At 42.1% G+C, this 19,138-nt stretch overlaps 1 protein-coding gene across 3 annotated transcripts; it reads left to right on the top strand.

The window, feature by feature from the left end:
* Nucleotides 1–3,214: 3,214 nt before the first annotated feature.
* On the top strand, nucleotides 3,215–18,890 carry LOC115204096 (adenylate kinase isoenzyme 1). 3 transcript variants are annotated; one of them, XM_029769406.1, is made up of 7 exons: nucleotides 3,215–3,321; nucleotides 12,978–13,012; nucleotides 15,923–15,958; nucleotides 16,219–16,382; nucleotides 17,750–17,866; nucleotides 18,159–18,350; nucleotides 18,798–18,890. In XM_029769406.1, the coding sequence occupies exons 2-7, from the start codon at nucleotides 13,006–13,008 to the stop codon at nucleotides 18,864–18,866; spliced, it is 585 nt and encodes a 194-aa protein (XP_029625266.1). In that variant the 5' UTR covers nucleotides 3,215–3,321; nucleotides 12,978–13,005; the 3' UTR covers nucleotides 18,867–18,890. The 3 variants fall into 3 exon arrangements, with proteins under 3 accessions (XP_029625266.1, XP_029625267.1, XP_029625269.1); XM_029769407.1 differs by lacking the exon at nucleotides 3,215–3,321 and adding an exon at nucleotides 12,147–12,205; XM_029769409.1 differs by lacking the exon at nucleotides 3,215–3,321 and adding an exon at nucleotides 12,206–12,226.
* The last annotated feature ends 248 nt before the right edge of the window (nucleotides 18,891–19,138 follow it).

Raw genomic sequence — 19,138 nt, 5'->3', positions numbered from 1 at the left:
CTCATCTCTGGTGGGAAAAGTATTGAGTATTCGCAAGAAAATCTGTCGCTGATTGGATGTAAACCTAGCTATTAACACAATTTTTGAGATTGTGCAAAGGTTTTATTTTTTCCCTCCAAACAATCAATGTAAATATGATACTGTCAAGTTAAAATTGAATTATTTCTGTATGGAGGGTAGGACATTATAAGCTACTTGCTCAGCGTGCATCATCCGCTTTACCAGGACAGTATTCTTTTCATTGGCGCCAGTAGCTCCCAGTTGGCACTGGCCCGGTGTGCCACTGGCAAATTTACCTGAATGTCAAGCCCTGCAAAGGCATGCTAATTTACCAGATGGCTTTTCATTACTTGCCTGGTTTTCTATGAAATGCAGCTACATTATAAGTCACAGGTGAGGTCATTATCATGGGGTGTGACCAAATCATGTACTGGTGCCATCAACTGGTCTGCAACCCTGCCTGGGCCACCACTCGAGGAGATCCTTGAAGGGATCGAAGTAAATTAGGTTGATGTGTGACGCAAGATCCAAACACCATGTGCAATAGGTGGCACCCTTTCAGCTGTTGTGAATCTGTTTAGGTTTGAAAGGTGTACAAATCCAAATTCTAGGAGAAATCTATGTGAATGAAGGTTTGAAGTGTTTCGCTAGGGTTTGAGACGCCAACAAGATATTTACTGTACCCCATCTACTGCCTTAAGTCCGTTTTTTTCAAACTCCGATTGTATTCCCAAGTATCAGGGGTCTGTGATTTCAAAGCGTATAATGGAGAAGTATTTGGTTTGAAGGATGACGATTGCTGCTGGTATTTTTGGTGACAAGTTTTCAGTGTCAAAATTGCATTCAGTGTTAGACAACAGCTCAAGAGACTACAGGAATAATTATAAAGCAGCATGGTTAGTCAAGGTCTAGTCATTATAGTCTAGTCATTATAGAGTTCGTCTTCTGGAGTCCAAACAGGTTTAAAACAAAATATTATACATTTATCAAAGTACATTTTATGTATAATAGTATACAAAATGTCAAGAAAATATTGTTTTAGAGAGAGTTGAATCAAGCTCGAATCAAAGCGCATCTCTTCAGTTAGGCCATGGAAGTGCCAATAGTGCAGTACATAGGCAGTATACTGATTGCAATCAACAAATGTCTAATGGTTAAGCCCCCACAATGCCATCAACTTGATCAACCTGTCTCTGACCAATGACCTTATAGCTGACAGTCCAATGGATCGGGACTTTTTTAGGACAGCACAGGAGTAGATGTATAGCCTATGCACACACAATCCTGTGTTGCAGGGATCTCCTTCTACATTTCCACAGCTGTTAGTCTTCAGTTTCCAATTGTCTAGGAGGGGTTAGTTTTATATTCTGCTGATGTACTGTCCCTTTGTGGAGAAACATGTGTACTACAGCTGTAAGGTGTGTCCCATTGAAAATGAGACTTTCGTCATTCCTGAGGATGAGGTTGAGGATGTAATCTTGTGAGCAAGTATAATGCTTTTAAGCACTTTTTATTATTTCAGTGACAAGCTATACTTAACTGTACAGTATATACTTTGCATATTTTTTGAAGATAATTTTGTAAAGGTTAGAGTATATTTGCAAAAAATGTTAGTGCCTTTTGTATTTCTGTTCTCTTGTGGTTATCATAATTATCCTGTAGAGTTATCCTGTAGCAGACCCAGTGGACCAAAGACAGGTGTATACTGGAGAAATGAAAAAAAAACGGCTTGTAGTAAGATCTAAACGTACAGTAACGTGTTGCCTAACTGATGATCCATAATGGACATTTTTGTTGCTCTTCCTCTTTGGGACTCCATTTGTAAATGTTAGTTTTACCGTGTAGCTCTACTTTGTACCTCAAGAGTCATGACCCTATCCCAGAGTGGGTCACAAACCTAACTCAGGATGGGTCGTGATCTAAATGATTCATCTCGATCTCTGTAATAAGAGGCTTACAAGGTCCCCACTGTTTTCCAAACAGAGCTAGTTTCCTCTATTTTTCCATCTCTTATAAGGATAAACTTGGTCCAGATCTATCCGGTACGCTTCTATTTGTCACTACCATATGTACATATCTTTTTTGTATTTATGTTCCATTTGAGGACATGAAGATGTCCCGTCTGCTTTTAATAAAATATTGATTCCAATGTTTTATGTGCCTCTGTCGTCATGTCCCATCACCATAAGAAAGTCTGCTTTCAAACAACCGGCTTTGCTTCAACTTCAACACATTGCATGTAGGTGTTGTTGTGGCTACCTTTTTTTGATTACACCCCATCCTATATTGCAGAACCATTCTTATGTTCATACCCAATTGGTGCAGTGTATGATTCAATTTCCCCCCACCCAAAGACCTGGATAGTCTTTAGATATCCGATATGTAATGTTTTACATCATCATAATCAAATGAGTCTCCTCGCCCAGACAAGAACGACTCCTTATATCAGCAACTAAAATCAACGTCATAAAAAAGGATGGGGAGTGTCAATGACTTGCCCTTGGTTGGGCGAGGCACAGTGAACCGACCAAACATGTTGGTTTGCTTTTCTCTGTTTTCCAAAGGAGATTACAACAGTGACTCGAATGCAAAGAAAGGCAGTGCTCTTTATACAGCTTGAGTTGTGGTTCACCTTAGCACAATGGCTTTATTCCTGTTTATTGCAAAGAAACAGATGCATCATTGTTATTTTATTGTTTGAGAGTTCTTTGATAATTCCTGGTATTTCCTGCACGTAAACACCCTCTCCTCTATGATGTTACAGCGGAGGCTCGCTATGGGATTTTTTTTTTTTGTTGTTGCATGGGAATTACCTTGCCTTTGCATCTCAAGTCTTCTGCTGGAACAGACCACAATCCTCCTACGTAGCCCCCCCCCTCCCCAGCAGTTGGTTCATTCCATATTAAAAGGAACACCATATCAATCTGCAGTTAGCTGATAATCCCCCTCTGACTTCCTCATTAGCTTGGTCTCTCCCTAGCTTCCTAGCTCACTCTCTCTTCCCCTCGATTAAACAACCTCTCCTCAAGGATGTAAACTGTAAATGCAAAGGGAGCTGCCGTGGATCAAACACACAGCACATGATGACAATAATACATTCTTACAGCAGTTGAAGGCACACTGCCCACAAACCCCAAACTCCCCTCTCCTTCTCTCTCTTCCTCTTTTCCCAGAATGCACTGGTGTCTGAGCAGGCTGAGCTGTGCTATAAAAAGTGGAGGAGGGGGAGAGAGAGCTGCCGTGCAGCAGGGACACTGCTCAGACACACACAGGATCCAGAGACAGACACACTTGTGGACAGAGTCGCAACGTTACAGAGAGGTCAGTACAGAGGACAGACAGCCACACAATGGCAGCGGCGCAGAGGAATAAAAAGCGCAGAAAGCGGGGCTTGGGGGATAATTGTGCCGTAGGAACACAGAGAGGAGCTTGTGAGGGAATAGTGGGCAGGGCTGCTTGACTGGCTGGAGAGAGGGAGAGAGAGTGGCACTGAGAAGTGCCGCCTGACCCTAGCGGCCACTGCTTCTTTGATGCAATGCATTTAGAGGCTATGGAATGCTGAGGAAAAGGGTAGCTCAGGCACTTGCGTACTGTATGTAGCATTGCCCTCATTCTGCTATGGTGTAAGAATGTCATAGCCAAATGAAGTGTGTGTCATACTATGTGTGAGTGGACTAGACCATGCCTGGACTGCATGCACAGTAGGAGATCAAAATAACAGGCTTGGCTGTTTTAAAAAAAAATGTCATCCTTCATTGTCCATGGCAGAAACAACGTGCTGCTATGCCTGTCCGGTTGCTCATTCCCACCAACCCACTGTAATGTTATTTGCAATATGCCTGTGTTTACAGCAGGTTGCATTGATGCGGGGTGTTGCATGTCTTTTTATGCTATTGGTTCATCTTAGTAAATGGTGAAGATCCAAACCAGAAAAGCCCTACCGCCTGGAAGTCACACACCACACAGCTGCAGTACACATCCTTCTCTCCCTTTCTCCCCAACCATATCTTTTTAAAGACCATATCTTTACTCAGACTGAGCTGATGATGTCAAAAAGTTCTCCTGCTATCCCTTAAATGGATATCACCACTATTAAAGGAGCAGTACCTCAGGAGGACCACATACAATACATTACATCAACTGCTTTGCATAAGAGAGCTGCAGTTGTAATGGCAGATTATGTGCTTATTGCTAAATACTCTATGCTACACTTACATTGGCTTTACCAGCTAAGCAAGTGCAATCCAGCCTTCCATGTGCTTTCTGCGAATGGTTGACATGGTATCTGGGAACAGCTGCAGAGAGGACAGACGGGGTCTTTTAATAGCTGAACTGCATGACTGGGGACACCAATAACACATGCTGGGGAAAGAGAGAGGTGCATTGGATATACACAGACTTGAGTTAGGGGTGAGTGGGTTAGCAGATGCTTTACGCATGTGGCTTACGTGAGGAAATTGAATGGGTTGATTCTGGAGCATTCAGATGACGCTGCCCTTGGTGCTGAAACGTTAGTGTCTGTGGAATAATTTTGTATTCATTGAAAAATGTCCATTGCAGGAAAGTAGTGCAATATTTTGAATGTATGCTTCTTTCGTGCGTTCTTGATGTCCTTTATCCTGGAGAAAGGAAAGTGTTTCGGGATGTGGGCGAACAGACATTGAAAGCCAGTATGATGGTTTTGCGACTAGGCTAGAATGGATGGCGGACAGTGCGTCAGAGAAAAAAATGTCTGTAAGTTTCCAAAGGGACTCGCACTCAAACCATAAAAAGGAATACTCTAAGGTTACCTTTGGAACTCTCCAGCTAACAGACATTGACACACGCAACCCTGCCTCAATAATGACAGTGGATAGGCCATAGAAATGGCATGGGCACTGGAATAGTCCTATTTTACACAGCTAACACCCAGTAAGCAAAATTAAGTTGAAAATACAGTCTTGTCCAGACTTTACCCTCAGGTGCCTAGTGGTTAGAGCATTGGGCCAGTAACCGAAAGGTTGCTAGATCGAATCCCCGAGCTGACAAGGTAGAAATCAGTCGTTCAGCCCCTGAACAAGGCAGTTAACCCACTGTTCCTAGGCCGTCATTGTAAATAAGAATGTGTTCTTAACTGACTTGCCTAGTTAAATAAATATACTGCTCAAAAAAATAAAGGGAACACTTAAACAACACATCCTAGATCTGAATGAAAGAAATAATCTTATTAAATACTTTTTTCTTTACATAGTTGAATGTGCTGACAACAAAATCACACAAAAATAATCAATGGAAATCCAATTTATCAACCCATGGAGGTCTGGATTTGGAGTCACACTCAAAATTAAAGTGGAAAACCACACTACAGGCTGATCCAACTTTGATGTAATGTCCTTAAAACAAGTCAAAATTAGGCTCAGTAGTGTGTGTGGCCTCCACGTGCCTGTATGACCTCCCTACAACGCCTGGGCATGCTCCTGATGAGGTGGCGGATGGTCTCTTGAGGGATCTCCTCCCAGACCTGGACTAAAGCATCCGCCAACTCCTGGACAGTCTGTGGTGCAACGTGGCATTGGTGGATGGAGCGAGACATGATGTCCCAGATGTGCTCAATTGGATTCAGGTCTGGGGAACGGGCGGGCCAGTCCATAGCATCAATGCCTTCCTCTTGCAGGAACTGCTGACACACTCCAGCCACATGAGGTCTAGCATTGTCTTGCATTAGGAGGAACCCAGGGCCAACCGCACCAGCATATGGTCTCACAAAGGGTCTGAGGATCTCATCTCGGTACCTAATGGCAGTCAGGCTACCTCTAGCGAGCACATGGAGGGCTGTGCGGACCCCCAAAGAAATGCCACCCCACACCATGACTGACCCACCACCAAACCGGTCATGCTGGAGGATGTTGCAGGCAGCAGAACGTTTTCCACGGCGTCTCCAGACTCTGTCACGTCTGTCACGTGCTCAGTGTGAACCTGCTTTCATCTGTGAAGAGCACAGGGCGCCAGTGGCGAATTTGCCAATCTTGGTGTTCTCTGGCAAATGCCAAACGTCCTGCACGGTGTTGGGCTGTAAGCACAACCCCAACCTGTGGACGTCGGGCCCTCATACCACCCTCATGGAGTCTGTTTCTGACCGTTTGAGCAGACGCATGCACATTTGTGGCCTGCTGGAGGTCATTTTGAAGGGCTCTGGCAGTGCTACTCCTTGCACAAAGGCGGAGGTAGTGGTCCTGCTGCTGGGTTGTTGCCCTCCTACGGCCTCCTCCACGTCTCCTGATGTACTGGCCTGTCTCCTGGTAGCGCCTCCATGCTCTGGACACTACGCTGACAGACACAGCAAACCTTCTTGCCACAGCTCGCATTGATGTGCCATCCTGGATGAGCTGCACTACCTGAGCCACTTGTGTGGGTTGTAGACTCCGTCTCATGCTACCACTAGAGTGAAAGCACCGCCAGCATTCAAAAGTGACCAAAACATCAGCCAGGAAGCATAGGAACTGAGAAGTGGTCTGTGGTCCCCACCTGCAGAACCACTCCTTCCCTTTATTTTTTTGAGCAGTGTATAAAATATAATAACAAAACAATTATGAATGAAAGGTGAAAATATGTCATTTCCAGATGTCGAAAATACATTTTGGGGGGGGATGTTGAAAATACATGTTTTCCAGATGTTGAAATCAGGTGCATTTTAGGTGCTGAATGAAAGGTGAAAATATGTATCTTCCCAATGTTGAAAATACATATTTTTCAGTCATTGATTCTATTGCCAAATTTCAACTGCACATACACTCTCAATGAAGTAAGCATTATATCAAAATAACAATTTCAAATGATTTGCTGAATTATAAGGACATCTGTCAATTGAAATAAATACATTAGGGCCTAATCTATGGATTTCACATGACTGGGCAGGGGCACAGCCATGGGTGGGCCTGGGAGGGCGTAGGCCAATCAGAATGAGTTTTTCCCCACAAAGGGGCTTTATTACAGACAGAAATATACTCCTTAGCACCCCTTTCTCTCCCCTTTTGACGATCCCGCAGTTGAAGAAGCCAGATGTTGAGGTTCTGGGCTGGTGTGGTTACACGTGGTCTGTGGTTGTGAGGCTGGCTGGACGTACTGCCAAATTCTCTAAAACGACGTTGGAGGTGGTTTTTGGTAGAGAAATTAACTCTGGCAACAGCTCTGGTGGACATTCCAGCAGTCAGCATCCCAATTGCACGCTGCCTCAACTTGAGACATCTGTGGCATTGTGTTGTGACAAAACTGTACATTTGTGAGTGGCCTTTTATTGTCTTCAGCTCAAGGTGCACCTGTGTAATGATCATGCTGTTTAATCAGCTTCTTGATATGCCACACCTGTCAGGTAGATGGATTATCTTGTCTTATCTATATTTGTCCCAAATACAATGCCTTTTAGTTTTAGAAATATTTAGGACAAATGTATTCCTTGCCTCCCACTCTGAAACTAATTGCAACTCTTTGTTATGTGTTGCAGTCATTTCAGTCTCTGTAGTAGCTGACAAGTATAGTGTTGAGTCATCTGCATACATAGACACATTGGCTTTACTCAAAGCCAGTGGCATGTCATTAGTAAAGATTGAAAAAAGTAATAGGCCTAGATAGTTGCCCTGGGAAATTCCTGATTCTACCTGGATTATTTGTTATTTATTTATTTTTATTTCACCTTTATTTAACCAGGTAGGCAAGTTGAGAACAAGTTCTCATTTACAATTGCGACCTGGCCAAGATAAAGCAAAGCAGTTCGACACATACAACAACACAGAGTTACACATGGAGTAAAACAAACATACAGTCAATAATACAGTAGAAAAATAAGTCTATATACAATGTGAGCAAATGAGGTGAGATAAGGGAGGTAAAGGCAAAAAAGCCCATGGTGGCAAAGTAAATACAATATAGTAAGTAAAACACTGGAATGGTAGATTTGTAGTGGAAGAAAGTGCAAAGTAGAAATAGAAATAATGGGGTGCCAAGGAGCAAAATAAATAAATACAGTAGGGGAAGAGGTAGTTGTTTGGGCTAAATTACAGATGGGCTTTGTACAGGTGCAGTGATCTGTGAGCTGCTCTGACAACAGGTGCTTAAAGCTAGTGAGGGAGATAAGTGTTTCCAGTTTCAGAGATTTTTGTAGTTCATTCCAGTCATTGGCAGCAGAGAGCTGTAAGGAGAGACGGCCAAAGGAGGAATTGGCTTTGGGGGTGACCAGAGAGACATACCTGCTGGAGTGCGTGCTACAGGTGGGTGCTGCTATGATAACCAGTGAGCTGAGATAAGGGGGGACTTTACCTAGCAGGGTCTTGTAGATGACCTGGAGCCAGTGGGTTTGGTGACGAGTATGAAGCGAGGGCCAGCCAACGAGAGCGTACAGGTCACAGTGGTGGGTAGTATATGGGGCTTTGGTGACAAAACGGATGGCACTGTGATAGACTGCATCTAGTTTATTGAGTAGGGTATTGGAGGCTATTTTGTAAATGACATCGCCGAAGTCGAGGATCAGTAGGATGGTCAGTTTTACGAGGGTATGTTTGGCAGCATGAGTGAAGGATGCTTTGTTGTGAAATAGGAAGCCAATTCTAGTTTTAACTTTGGATTGGAGATGTTTGATGTGAGTCTGGAAGGAGAGCTTACAGTCTAACCAGACACCTAGGTATTTGTAGTTGTCCACATATTCTAAGTCAGAACCGTCCAGAGTATTGATGCTGGACGGGCAGGCAGGTGCGGGCAGCGATCAGTTGAAGAGCATGAATTTAGTTTTACTTGTATTTGAGCAGTTGGAGGTCAACAAGTCACTGGCAGACAGCGCATCACTTACTGCTGAACGACAGCGTTGCATCGTGTGTGTTTCGCGGAGTGATCTTCAAGAAAACTGCAGAAAAAAGATCCGGTTTAAGAGCAGTTGGAGGCCACGGAAGGAGAGTTGTATGGCATTGAAGCTCGTCTGGAGGGTTGTTAACATAGTGTCCAAAGAAGGGCCAGAAGTATACAGAATGGTGTCGTCTGCGTAGAGGTGGATCAGAGACTCACCAGCAGCAAGAGCGACATCATTGATGTATACAGAGAAAAGAGTTGGCCCAAGAACCATGTGGCACCCCCATAGAGACTACCAGAGGCCCGGACAACAGGCCATCCGATTTGACACATTGAACTCTATCAGAGAAGTAGTTGGTGAACCAGGCGAGGCAATCATTTGAGAAACCAAGTTGGAGAGGCTTCCATTAAAGAACACCCTCTGTGTTCTGTTAGACAGTTAACTCTTTATCCACAATATAGCAGGGGATGTAAAGCATTAACACATATTTTTCCAGCTGCAGATTATGATCGATAATGTCAAAAGCCGTACTGAAGTCTAACAAAACAGTCGTCACAATCTTTTTATCATCAATTTATCTCAGCCAATCATCAGTCATTTGTGTAGGTGCTGTGCTTGTTGAATGTCCTTCCCTATTTAATGAATGATGGAGCTGAGTTTGCCTTTTTTCCCAAAATTCTATTTAAGGTGCTCCAAAGCTTTTTACTATCATTCTTTATGTCATTTATCTTTGTTTCATAGTGTAGTTTCTTCTTCTTTTTATTCAGTTTAGTCACATGATTTCTCAACTTGCAATACTTTTGCCAATCGGTTGTGCAGCCAGACTTATTTGCCATTCCTTTTGCGTCATCCCTCTCAACCATACAATTTTTCAATTCCTCATGAATCCACAGGGATTTAACAGTTTTTACAGTCATTTTCTTAATGGGTGCATGCTTAGTAACTGGAATAAGCAATTTCATACATGTGTCAAGTGCAGTGTCTGTTTGCTACTCATTACACACCACGGACCAACAAATATTCTTTACATCAAAACCATAGGAATCACTACAAAACGTATTGTATGCCCTCTTATACACTATATTATGCCCAGCCTTTGGAACTTTGGTTTCTCTAGATATGGCTACTATAATGTGATCTCTACATCCGGGGGATCTGGATACTGCTTTCAAGCAAATTTCTGCAGCATTAGTGAAGATGTGATCAATACATGTTGATGATTTAATTCCTGTGCTGTTTGTAACTACCCTGGAAGGTTGACTGATAACCTGAACCAGGTTGCAGGCACTGGTTACAGTTTGAAGCTTTTTCATGAGTGGGCAGCTTGATGAAATCGTGTCAATAGTTAAATCACCCAGTAAAGTATAATTCGGTAGAGTACAGTAGAGTACAGTGTAGTTTAATTCAGTAGAGTACAGTAGAGTTTAATTCAGTAGAGTACAGTGTAGTTTAATTCAGTAGAGTACAGTAGAGTACAGTAGGGTGCAATACAGTACACTATACTTTACTGTACTATACTGTAATGTACTGTGAGGCACTGTCCAAACTTGCAAAACATAGATGTCTATGATTGCTTCAGATTTGGTCCGGTCTGGATCGTACCAAATCTGAACCATGTCTATGTTTGGGCCAAATAAAGTCAGGACCGGACCAGAAATCAACGTTCTTGGACGTTGAAATCAAAGCTGGCCTGGACTGCACCAAAGAAAGACCCAAAAAAGACTGCCAGTCTGGACAGGACCAAAAAAGACATACAAAAGAAGTGGCCATTGTGAAATGGTTAGTGTAAAAAACATAACAGTCAACGTAATGGTCAATGTAAGGGTCAACATAGTGCTGTGTACCATAATATAGCACACGTTACACCTCATGTCAAGTTAACCATGCTTCATGATATAATAATAATTTGGTGGGTGCTTGTATTTGTCCCATTTCACACATGCACACGTGAATTATACGCATGTGTGAATTGGAAATGTGTTTTTTGCATCTCCAAACTCCCCTTGAGACATCCTCAGATAGTGGGGTCATGGCCAGGGTGCCATGATTAACGGTCGGTAACCCCAGCTGCTTGGGCAGTGCCCTGTCCTCTCCTGATTGGAGGAGGTGTGTGTTTGGAATGCCAAGGAGGCTGCACAGCCTAGTGAAGGCACCATAATAGGCCAGGGTGGGTGTCCCAAAGGGGCACAGAGCTGACTCAGATGCCTGGGTGACATTTACAAAGGACACGGAGTCAAGAGCTCTACATAAAACCTGCCATCCTGGACCTGAGAAAAACCAAGGTAGAGTAGGGTAGCAGGATGGTGAAGAGGTTCAGTGAAACTCAACCTCTTCTTTCTTTCTCCTCTGTGAGTGGGGTGGAATAATCCTATCAAGCTCAGGCTGACATATTGAAATGCTTTTCCAAGGGTGAAATGTACAGTATACTTGAGCCTGTCTGTGGAACAGGTCTGAGCTGTGGCTTTTTTTATGGTGGATTATAAATAAATCACAAAGAAAATGAAGGAACATCTTCGCTTTGTGACTTAAGATGCTACTAGTTACCTGCCTACTCGTGTCTTTGGCAGTGTCACTGCAAAATGAATCATAAGATATTTAAAACCAGAAATGCCCATAGTGTGTTGTTGGTAACCTGTGAGTTTATGCACTGAAAATGATTACCATGACACGAGCAAACATACAACCATTATTCTACTCAGTCCCTAATGAACCTAATATTCTGAGAGATTTCCCCTTAGACCTGCCAGCTGCAGTCAAAATTGTCTATATTGTAAAAATTCACCTTAATTTAAGGTTAGGGTTAGGTATTAGTAATCTTTTTACATTTACATTTGAGTCACTTAGCAGATGGTCTTATCCAGAGCGACTTACAGGAGCAATTAGGGTTAAGTGCTTTGCTCAAGGGCACAGACAGATTGTTCATCTAGTTGGCTCTGCGATTCAAACTAGTGACCCACCACTCTTAACCTAACAAAAGCAGACTTCTTACTTTCTCGCTGGCTTATTGTAGGGTCAGCTCCTCCAATCCCAAGGCACGTTGAGTTTTACACTTATCCCTCAACAACTGATTGAAAAGCACCCTCCCCACCACCGCCTTTGTTTCAGCCAGCAATGACTGATTCATGGTCAGCTCATGTCAGACTTTTTCATTTATTCCACAACAATTTATACAGGATCAGCTTTCTCTCCAACTTTTTATCCAGTTGTTTCAGGCATCATTCAAAATAACCACACGGCTAGGCTTCACCCTCATCACATGACCCAGGCGGGCAGCCACTTGAGCTGAGAGATCTGTTTACACATGCCATCCTGACGCACCCAGAAATGATTCTCCCTCTTCCTCCCTCCCTGTGGCACTTAGGAAGGCCGGATGAAAATGCACAGGGAACAGTAAGGCTGTTATTTTATTTGGTAATATTAACTCATATTTACTGCAATCAGAAATATTCCGATTCCATTCCGTCATACAGTTTTTGCACAGGGATGGTACTATGCTCTGGTTGTGATTTTTGGGGATGTTAAGGAACATCAGGTTCTGCTTTAATTTCTTGTTGAGTGGTGTAACCGGCTGCTGAGTGATCAGATACTGTAATGTTACTCTCATTGATTCTGTCCATCTTGAGATATGTGGAAGTAATGCTTTTGACTTTACTTGATGCTGCATTCTAATGATTCCCTTCTGTGGACTGGGTTTATTGTTCCTAAGTTACATTCAAGCTACATAATAAATACAAATGCTATTGTGTTTGTTCTGAGGAAACATTATTCTCACAAATTGTAAGAAAGTAACAATTTCAGGCGGTAGTGGTTTAGACATTTCCTCTTTTGCTTGGACATCAACTGTCTTAATGTCAAAACTGATTATGAGTATAGGCTTTACTGCATTACTATGAGAATTTATTCAGATTGCATAATTTGCTGTAATTCTTTTGACATGGATAAGTAAGTATACTAACACAGTATTCACCCAAAATCAATTGCTTTGGAGCACACAACAATATTAAAAAAACTAAAGCTACTGACTGATATTACTGTCTTTGGTATCTTTGAAATAGGAAAATGAGAATCTGCATCTATTTGCATGGAGTCAAATGCAGGCTAAGAAGTGGTACTAGCTCTGAATGTACAAGCTAACTAATGTTTTTTCTGTCTTCTATTTCAGTTAAAAGGAATAACCCTTATAGATCAAGATGGCAGGTAATTATGGCAAATGAAAAATATGTTGGTCTCCTTTAACATAAAACTTTTCTCATGGGGGAAGGACTTGTGTTCTAAGCAATGATTTATATATACACTAGATGACTCAGATGGGGTGTTGTGTAGAAGCAAATGCATCTCCATCTTGACACTCCCCCACATTGTAGAAAATATTTGGAAAACTATAGAAATGCATTTATTAATGTCTTCATTCCTCCTTGCAATGGTTTTTCTATTAGACAGCTTAATGCATACATTTTAATTATATTGTGAGCTAAACATAATAAAATGAAAATAATGTATATAAAACCATTCTTAAAGTATCATTTTTTGAGATTACTAATGTTACTGTCCCCAGTACAATAGCAAATACTTAAATATATGTAATTTTGTCCTTGTAATTGAAATACAGTAGAAATCCATTCATTCCTATGAAGGAAGTCACCTACTGGGGAGTGCCAATATGGCCGACCGGTGGCTTCAAAGCCTCTCAATGGCCAATACATAGCATGGCATGGCAATCCAGTGTATATTTACGTCATTGGTCCTAAGTGTGTGCTTAGGCTATGGTGACCTCTTCTGGTTATTTACGATATTGTCACATCTGAAAGGAACATACTGTACTGTACCTTCATAGTCAACACAACACTCAAATTGGAAAATACATTATATGAGTTTGTAGCTATACATTCTATTGTTGTTTATTATTAGATGAGGGAACATTCAAAAAGAAAGGGATTTCTTAGCTACTTCTTATAGCTACTACTTATCAGTGAATGATACAGTGCCTTCAGAAAGTATTCAGATCCCTTGACATATTCCACATTTTGTTGTTAGAGCCTGAATTCAAAATGGATTAAACAGATTTTTGTTCTCAAACATCTACACACAATACTCCATAATAACAAAGTGAAAACCTGTTTTAAGAAAATTCTGAAAATGTATTGAAAATGAAATACAGAAATATTTCATTTACATAAGTATTCACACCCTTTTGCTATGACACTCCAAATTGAGCTCAGGTGCATCCAATTTCCTTTGATTGTCCTTAAGATGTCACTACAACTTGATTTGAATCCACCTGTGGCCAATTCGATTGTTTGGATACGATTTAGAAAGAAACACACATCTGTCTCTATAAGGCCCCATAGTTGACAGTGAATGTCAGAGCAGAAACTATACCATGAAGTTCAAGGAATTGTCTGTAGATCTCTGAGAATTGAGATGAAGCATTTGTATAAAACAATTTGTAGAGTCTTGAAAGTTTCAATTTCCCATCATTGGGAATATCGAACTTCCCAGACTCTGCCTAGAGGTGGCCGTCCGACCAAACTGAGCAACCGTGCAAGAAGGACCTTGGTCAGGGATGTGACCAAGAACCCAATGACAGTACAGAGTTTATTGGCTGAGATGGGAGAACCTGCCAGAAGGACAACAGTCTGTACAGCACTTAACCACAGCACTCGGGTTTACAGCACTCGGGTTTATGGGAGAGTGGCTAGACAGAAGCCGGAAGCCACTCCTGAGAAAAAGGCACATGACAGCATGCCTGGAGTTTGCAAAAAGGCACGTGAGAGACTGAGATCATAAGGCAATAATTTATGTTGTCTGATAAGACAAAAATTGAACTCTTTGGCCTGAATGCAAAGCGCTGTCTGGAGAAACCAGGCATGGCTCATCACCCTTCTAACACCATCCCTACCGTGAAGCATGGTGGTGGCAGCATCATGCTATGGAGATGCTTTTCAGCGGTAGGGAATAAGGAGACTGGTATGTACAGAGGGAGCAATGAATGGAACCAAATACAGGCAAATCCTTGATGAGAACCTGCTCCAGAGTGCAAACAACTTTAGACTGGGGTGAAGATTTACAGTCCAACAGGACAATGACCCCAAGTATACAGCCAAAGCAATGCTGGAATGGCTTCAGAACAAGAATGTGCAAGTATTTTGGCCCAGCCAAAGCCCAGACATAAATCCCATTGAAAATCTGTGGCAAGACTTGAAGAGTGCTGTTCACTGTCGCTCCCCATCTTATTTAACAGAGGTTGAAAAAATCTGCTAGGAAGAATGGCTGAAAATCCCCAAATCCAGATGTGCAAAGCTGATACAGACATAACCAAGACGACTCAAAGCTGTAATCGCCGCCAAAGGTGCTTCTACAAAGTATTGACTCAGGGGTGTAAAATACTTATGTAAATGAGATCTATTTTTCATTTTCAAATGTAAAATTTTTTTTTTTTTAAAGGTGGTTTCACTTTGTCATTGTGGGGTATTGTGTGTAGATAGGTGAGATGTTTTGTTATTTAATCCACTTTGAATTCAGGCTTTAACAACAAAAGGTGGAATAGGTCAAGGGGGTGAATACTTTCTGAAGATAGATAGGTTTACAGTGTTTTTGCTTGACTCTTATCCAATTCAGATGTTTACAAATCTCAAAAGCCTTTAATAAAAAAGTACAGTACTTTTGGATTCCCTAGTGACTCAAACACTGCATATTCTCATGTGGAATAACTCAGACCATTATGCAAACACCCCAAATTGCTACAAAATGTGTGACTACAATGACTTTGGCTTATCTTAGCCCAGTGCTACTGTAGCTAGAGGCCATTTTCTATGTGGTCACAAAGCATTGTGAAGTGGTTGGCGAAGGTTGCCAAGGTAACTCCATTGTATATAAGTCCAAGAAGGCAGAGAGGATCCATGTCAAGATGGGTTGCTCAGTCAGCTGCTCCAACTCAGCAAGCTGCTCCAGACAAATTGTCCGTTCTGATGATGGTTTGTTACACTCCCACAAAAACTTTTAGTGAACTTGGTTTACTGTCAGCAAGCTGGAGGTTTAACCAGTAATCATCTGAAGTTGTTTCTAGAACTACCAGCTATGTTTCTCTGTTGCCTCTGTTCCTTTTAGACAAAATCAAGGACGCCAAGATCATCTTCGTTGTAGGTGAGTGAAATATAATATATCTTATTTTCTTATTTTAAAATCAACACTATCAGGCAACGCAGCACAAAATGTAGGAATATGCACGTTCTACGTCTGATATAAGGTGAAGTCAACACTTCTCTTGAAAGAATGCACTAAAGTATAAAGTAAATATACACAACAGCCCTGTGTCATAAACCAACCACCACTAAGGTTATGGCTAGATGGGATTCACCAACCAACCAACACTAACCCCTGTCCTCCTTGTATGTGTCCCCTAGGTGGGCCTGGCTCTGGTAAGGGCACCCAGTGTGAGAAGGTGGTGGCCAAGTATGGCTACACCCACCTGTCTTCTGGGGACCTGCTGCGTGCTGAGGTAGCATCCGGCTCCGAGAGGGGCAAGACCCTCCAGGCCATCATGCAGAAGGGAGAGCTCGTACCCCTGGTGAGTGGCTGGGACAGTGCACACAGTCATCCCTAAAGCAGTTACTATGTAATAACATGTTAACAATGTTGTTACTACAGTAAATATAGTCTAACTACACAGGTTTAAGGTATATTGTACCGTTTGTGCTGAATTCCTTGCAATAAGTATGAATAAATCAGGTTAACACTCATTTTAAATCGGATATTGTGTTCACCAAGAGTTGGAACCGGTTCAGGGAACAGAACCAAAAACAGGAAAATAATGACATTATTTGAGGAACAGAACCAATACCGAAAACAAAAGTGATCTATACTGTTCCGGAACAGAATTGTTATTTTAAAAGCATGGGTACCGGTTAATGATGACCCTTTATGTTCCGGGCATTTTTTTCCAGTCACAACGAAGCGCCTATGCAAAGCCCTCATCTGTCACTCAGACTTATTCTAGCGTCTGCCTGTCAGCTGGAAATCTTTGCCAGTCGGTGTGCGTGTGCGTGTGTGTAGGTTAACTTCCCCTCCCCTCTGAAGCATAGGTTACTGTAGCCTACTGATGATGTTAGAAGCGTAATTCAAACATTTAGGAGAGATGTTTAATTAGTGAAGAATGGATTGACTTTTCAATGCTAGTTAAGAATACTATAGTTTTCACCTTTCACATTGGATTTATTAACCACAAAAAGGTAAGACGTGTTTTAAATTCTTGTGTAAGATTGTTAGCTAGCTAAAGTTTGCTCTGGTCCAACGTTATACCAACTGGGAAGTGAAAGACATTCAAAGTTCTTCCATAGAAGCCGTTCCTCCCTAGGTATAATTCTGTGAGCCTAATTCAATATAATGCATGTCATAACAAGATGCCCAGCACTTCAATGCAAGCTTCCTCCATCCTCTCTCCTCACCCTCAACATTTCAGTTCCATCTCGTGCTCTACACTGTGACAGCAGCATAGTGTGTGTGTTTATCTTTCATTATGATATTATGAAACCATGATGTCACGGAAAAATACAATTTGCTCTTAACAACTTTCCTATATAGATTAAATCGCTTACCCGCTCCACAGCAAGCTGCTCCATCCGCACTGATTGGTGAAGTATTTTAATGTCGAGCTAAATGTAAAAACAATATATATTTCAGAGGTTAAAAAGGAACAGAAATGAACGATGTAAACTGCTACTTTTTTTGGGGTCAGAACCGGTTCATAACTTTATTTTGTTGGTCTGAACAGTGGAACGGAACCAAAAAAAAGAATGGTTCTGTTTGGAAAATAATTTTGGTTCCAACCCCTGGTTACTTTGTCACTTTTCAACACAGAAGTGAAATTGTTACAACATCTTTCTATGAAGGTGCGTGTGTTTCATGTCAATAAATAGTACATGTGCCCCCCATCAGGACACAGTCTTGGACATGATCAAGGACGCCATGATTGCTAAGGCCGACGTGTCCAAGGGCTTCCTCATCGACGGCTATCCCCGTGAGGTCAAGCAGGGCGAGGAGTTCGAGAAGAAAGTAAGACGAGAAAGGAACATGGATTCACATTCAGAACATCCATACTTTAACATTGCTGGGCAATTAGGTTGCAGCAGTGCAAAAAAACACAGAACGCAAGTAGGGAAACCTATGCATTTTTAAGGCGTCCCGTCCTTTCAAAATTCACCAAAAGCTCAACATCTCTCAATTTCCCACAGTTCTTCTCTCAAAATATATTTTTCTTTAGCACATCACCTCCCAGTTAAAAGGACTATATCATTTCAACGACCTTTTTAAAGTTGTCCTGACCATTATGTTTGTCTTCCCACAGATCGGAGCCCCCTGCCTGCTGCTGTACATTGACGCCAAGGGTGAGACCATGGTCAAGAGGCTGATGAAGCGCGGTGAGACCAGCGGTCGTGCTGACGACAACGAGGAGACCATCAAAAAGCGCTTAGACCTGTACTACAAAGCCACTGAGCCAGTCATCACCTTCTACACCAGCCGCGGCATTGTCAGGAAGGTAAGACTGGTGCCACTAGTTATAGGCTACTGTCAATGCTTGAATCCACAGGAGGTTGGTGGCACCTTAATTGGGGAGAGCGGGCTTGTGGTAATGGCTGGAGCGGAATGAGTGTTTAATGCCATTCGTTCCATTCCAGCCATTATTATGAGACGTCCTCCCCTCAGCAGCCTCCACTGGTTGAATCCCAACATCAGATGAGAGAGAGACAGAGAGCGAGAGAGTGTCATAGAACAGTGTAAGATAAACAGTTCTGCTCTTTTAAAAATAAATAAGTGCATTGTGACAAAATATGCATTGTGACAATACACCCAGGTGTCTCACCTCGCAGCTCTTGTAAACTCTGAAAATTCGACTCTCTCTCTCTCAAAATTCTTATCATTTTACAATGATAATGCCACCGACATTACAATCTCATTTCATGCCTTTCTCTCTCATTCTCCTCAGATTGACTCTGAGCTGCCCGTGGATGAAGTCTTTGGACACGTTGCCAAAGCTATCGATGACCTGAAGTAAAACGCAAACATGACTGGATATGAATTTGTTTCGGTCATTTTTTTCTAATTGTCAATTTTATGCCGAAAGAAGCTCAAATCTGCTGAGTCACCTCCCACGGCACACACTGGTTGAATCAACGTTGTTTCCACATCATTTCAATTAAATTAAGTTGAACCAGCGTGGAATAGACATTGATTTGATGTCTGTGCCTAGTTAGCTTGATTATAATGAAAGGCCATTAAGGAACAGCTCTGCCTTAATTCAACACTGTAGTCTCCTGTTTCAGTCCA

Source organism: Salmo trutta, chromosome 12 (assembly GCF_901001165.1).
Source record: "Salmo trutta chromosome 12, fSalTru1.1, whole genome shotgun sequence".
Taxonomy (NCBI): Eukaryota; Metazoa; Chordata; class Actinopteri; order Salmoniformes; family Salmonidae; genus Salmo; species Salmo trutta.
The sequence above is the reverse complement of the archived record's forward strand: the minus strand, read 5'-3'. Positions and strand labels throughout refer to the sequence as shown.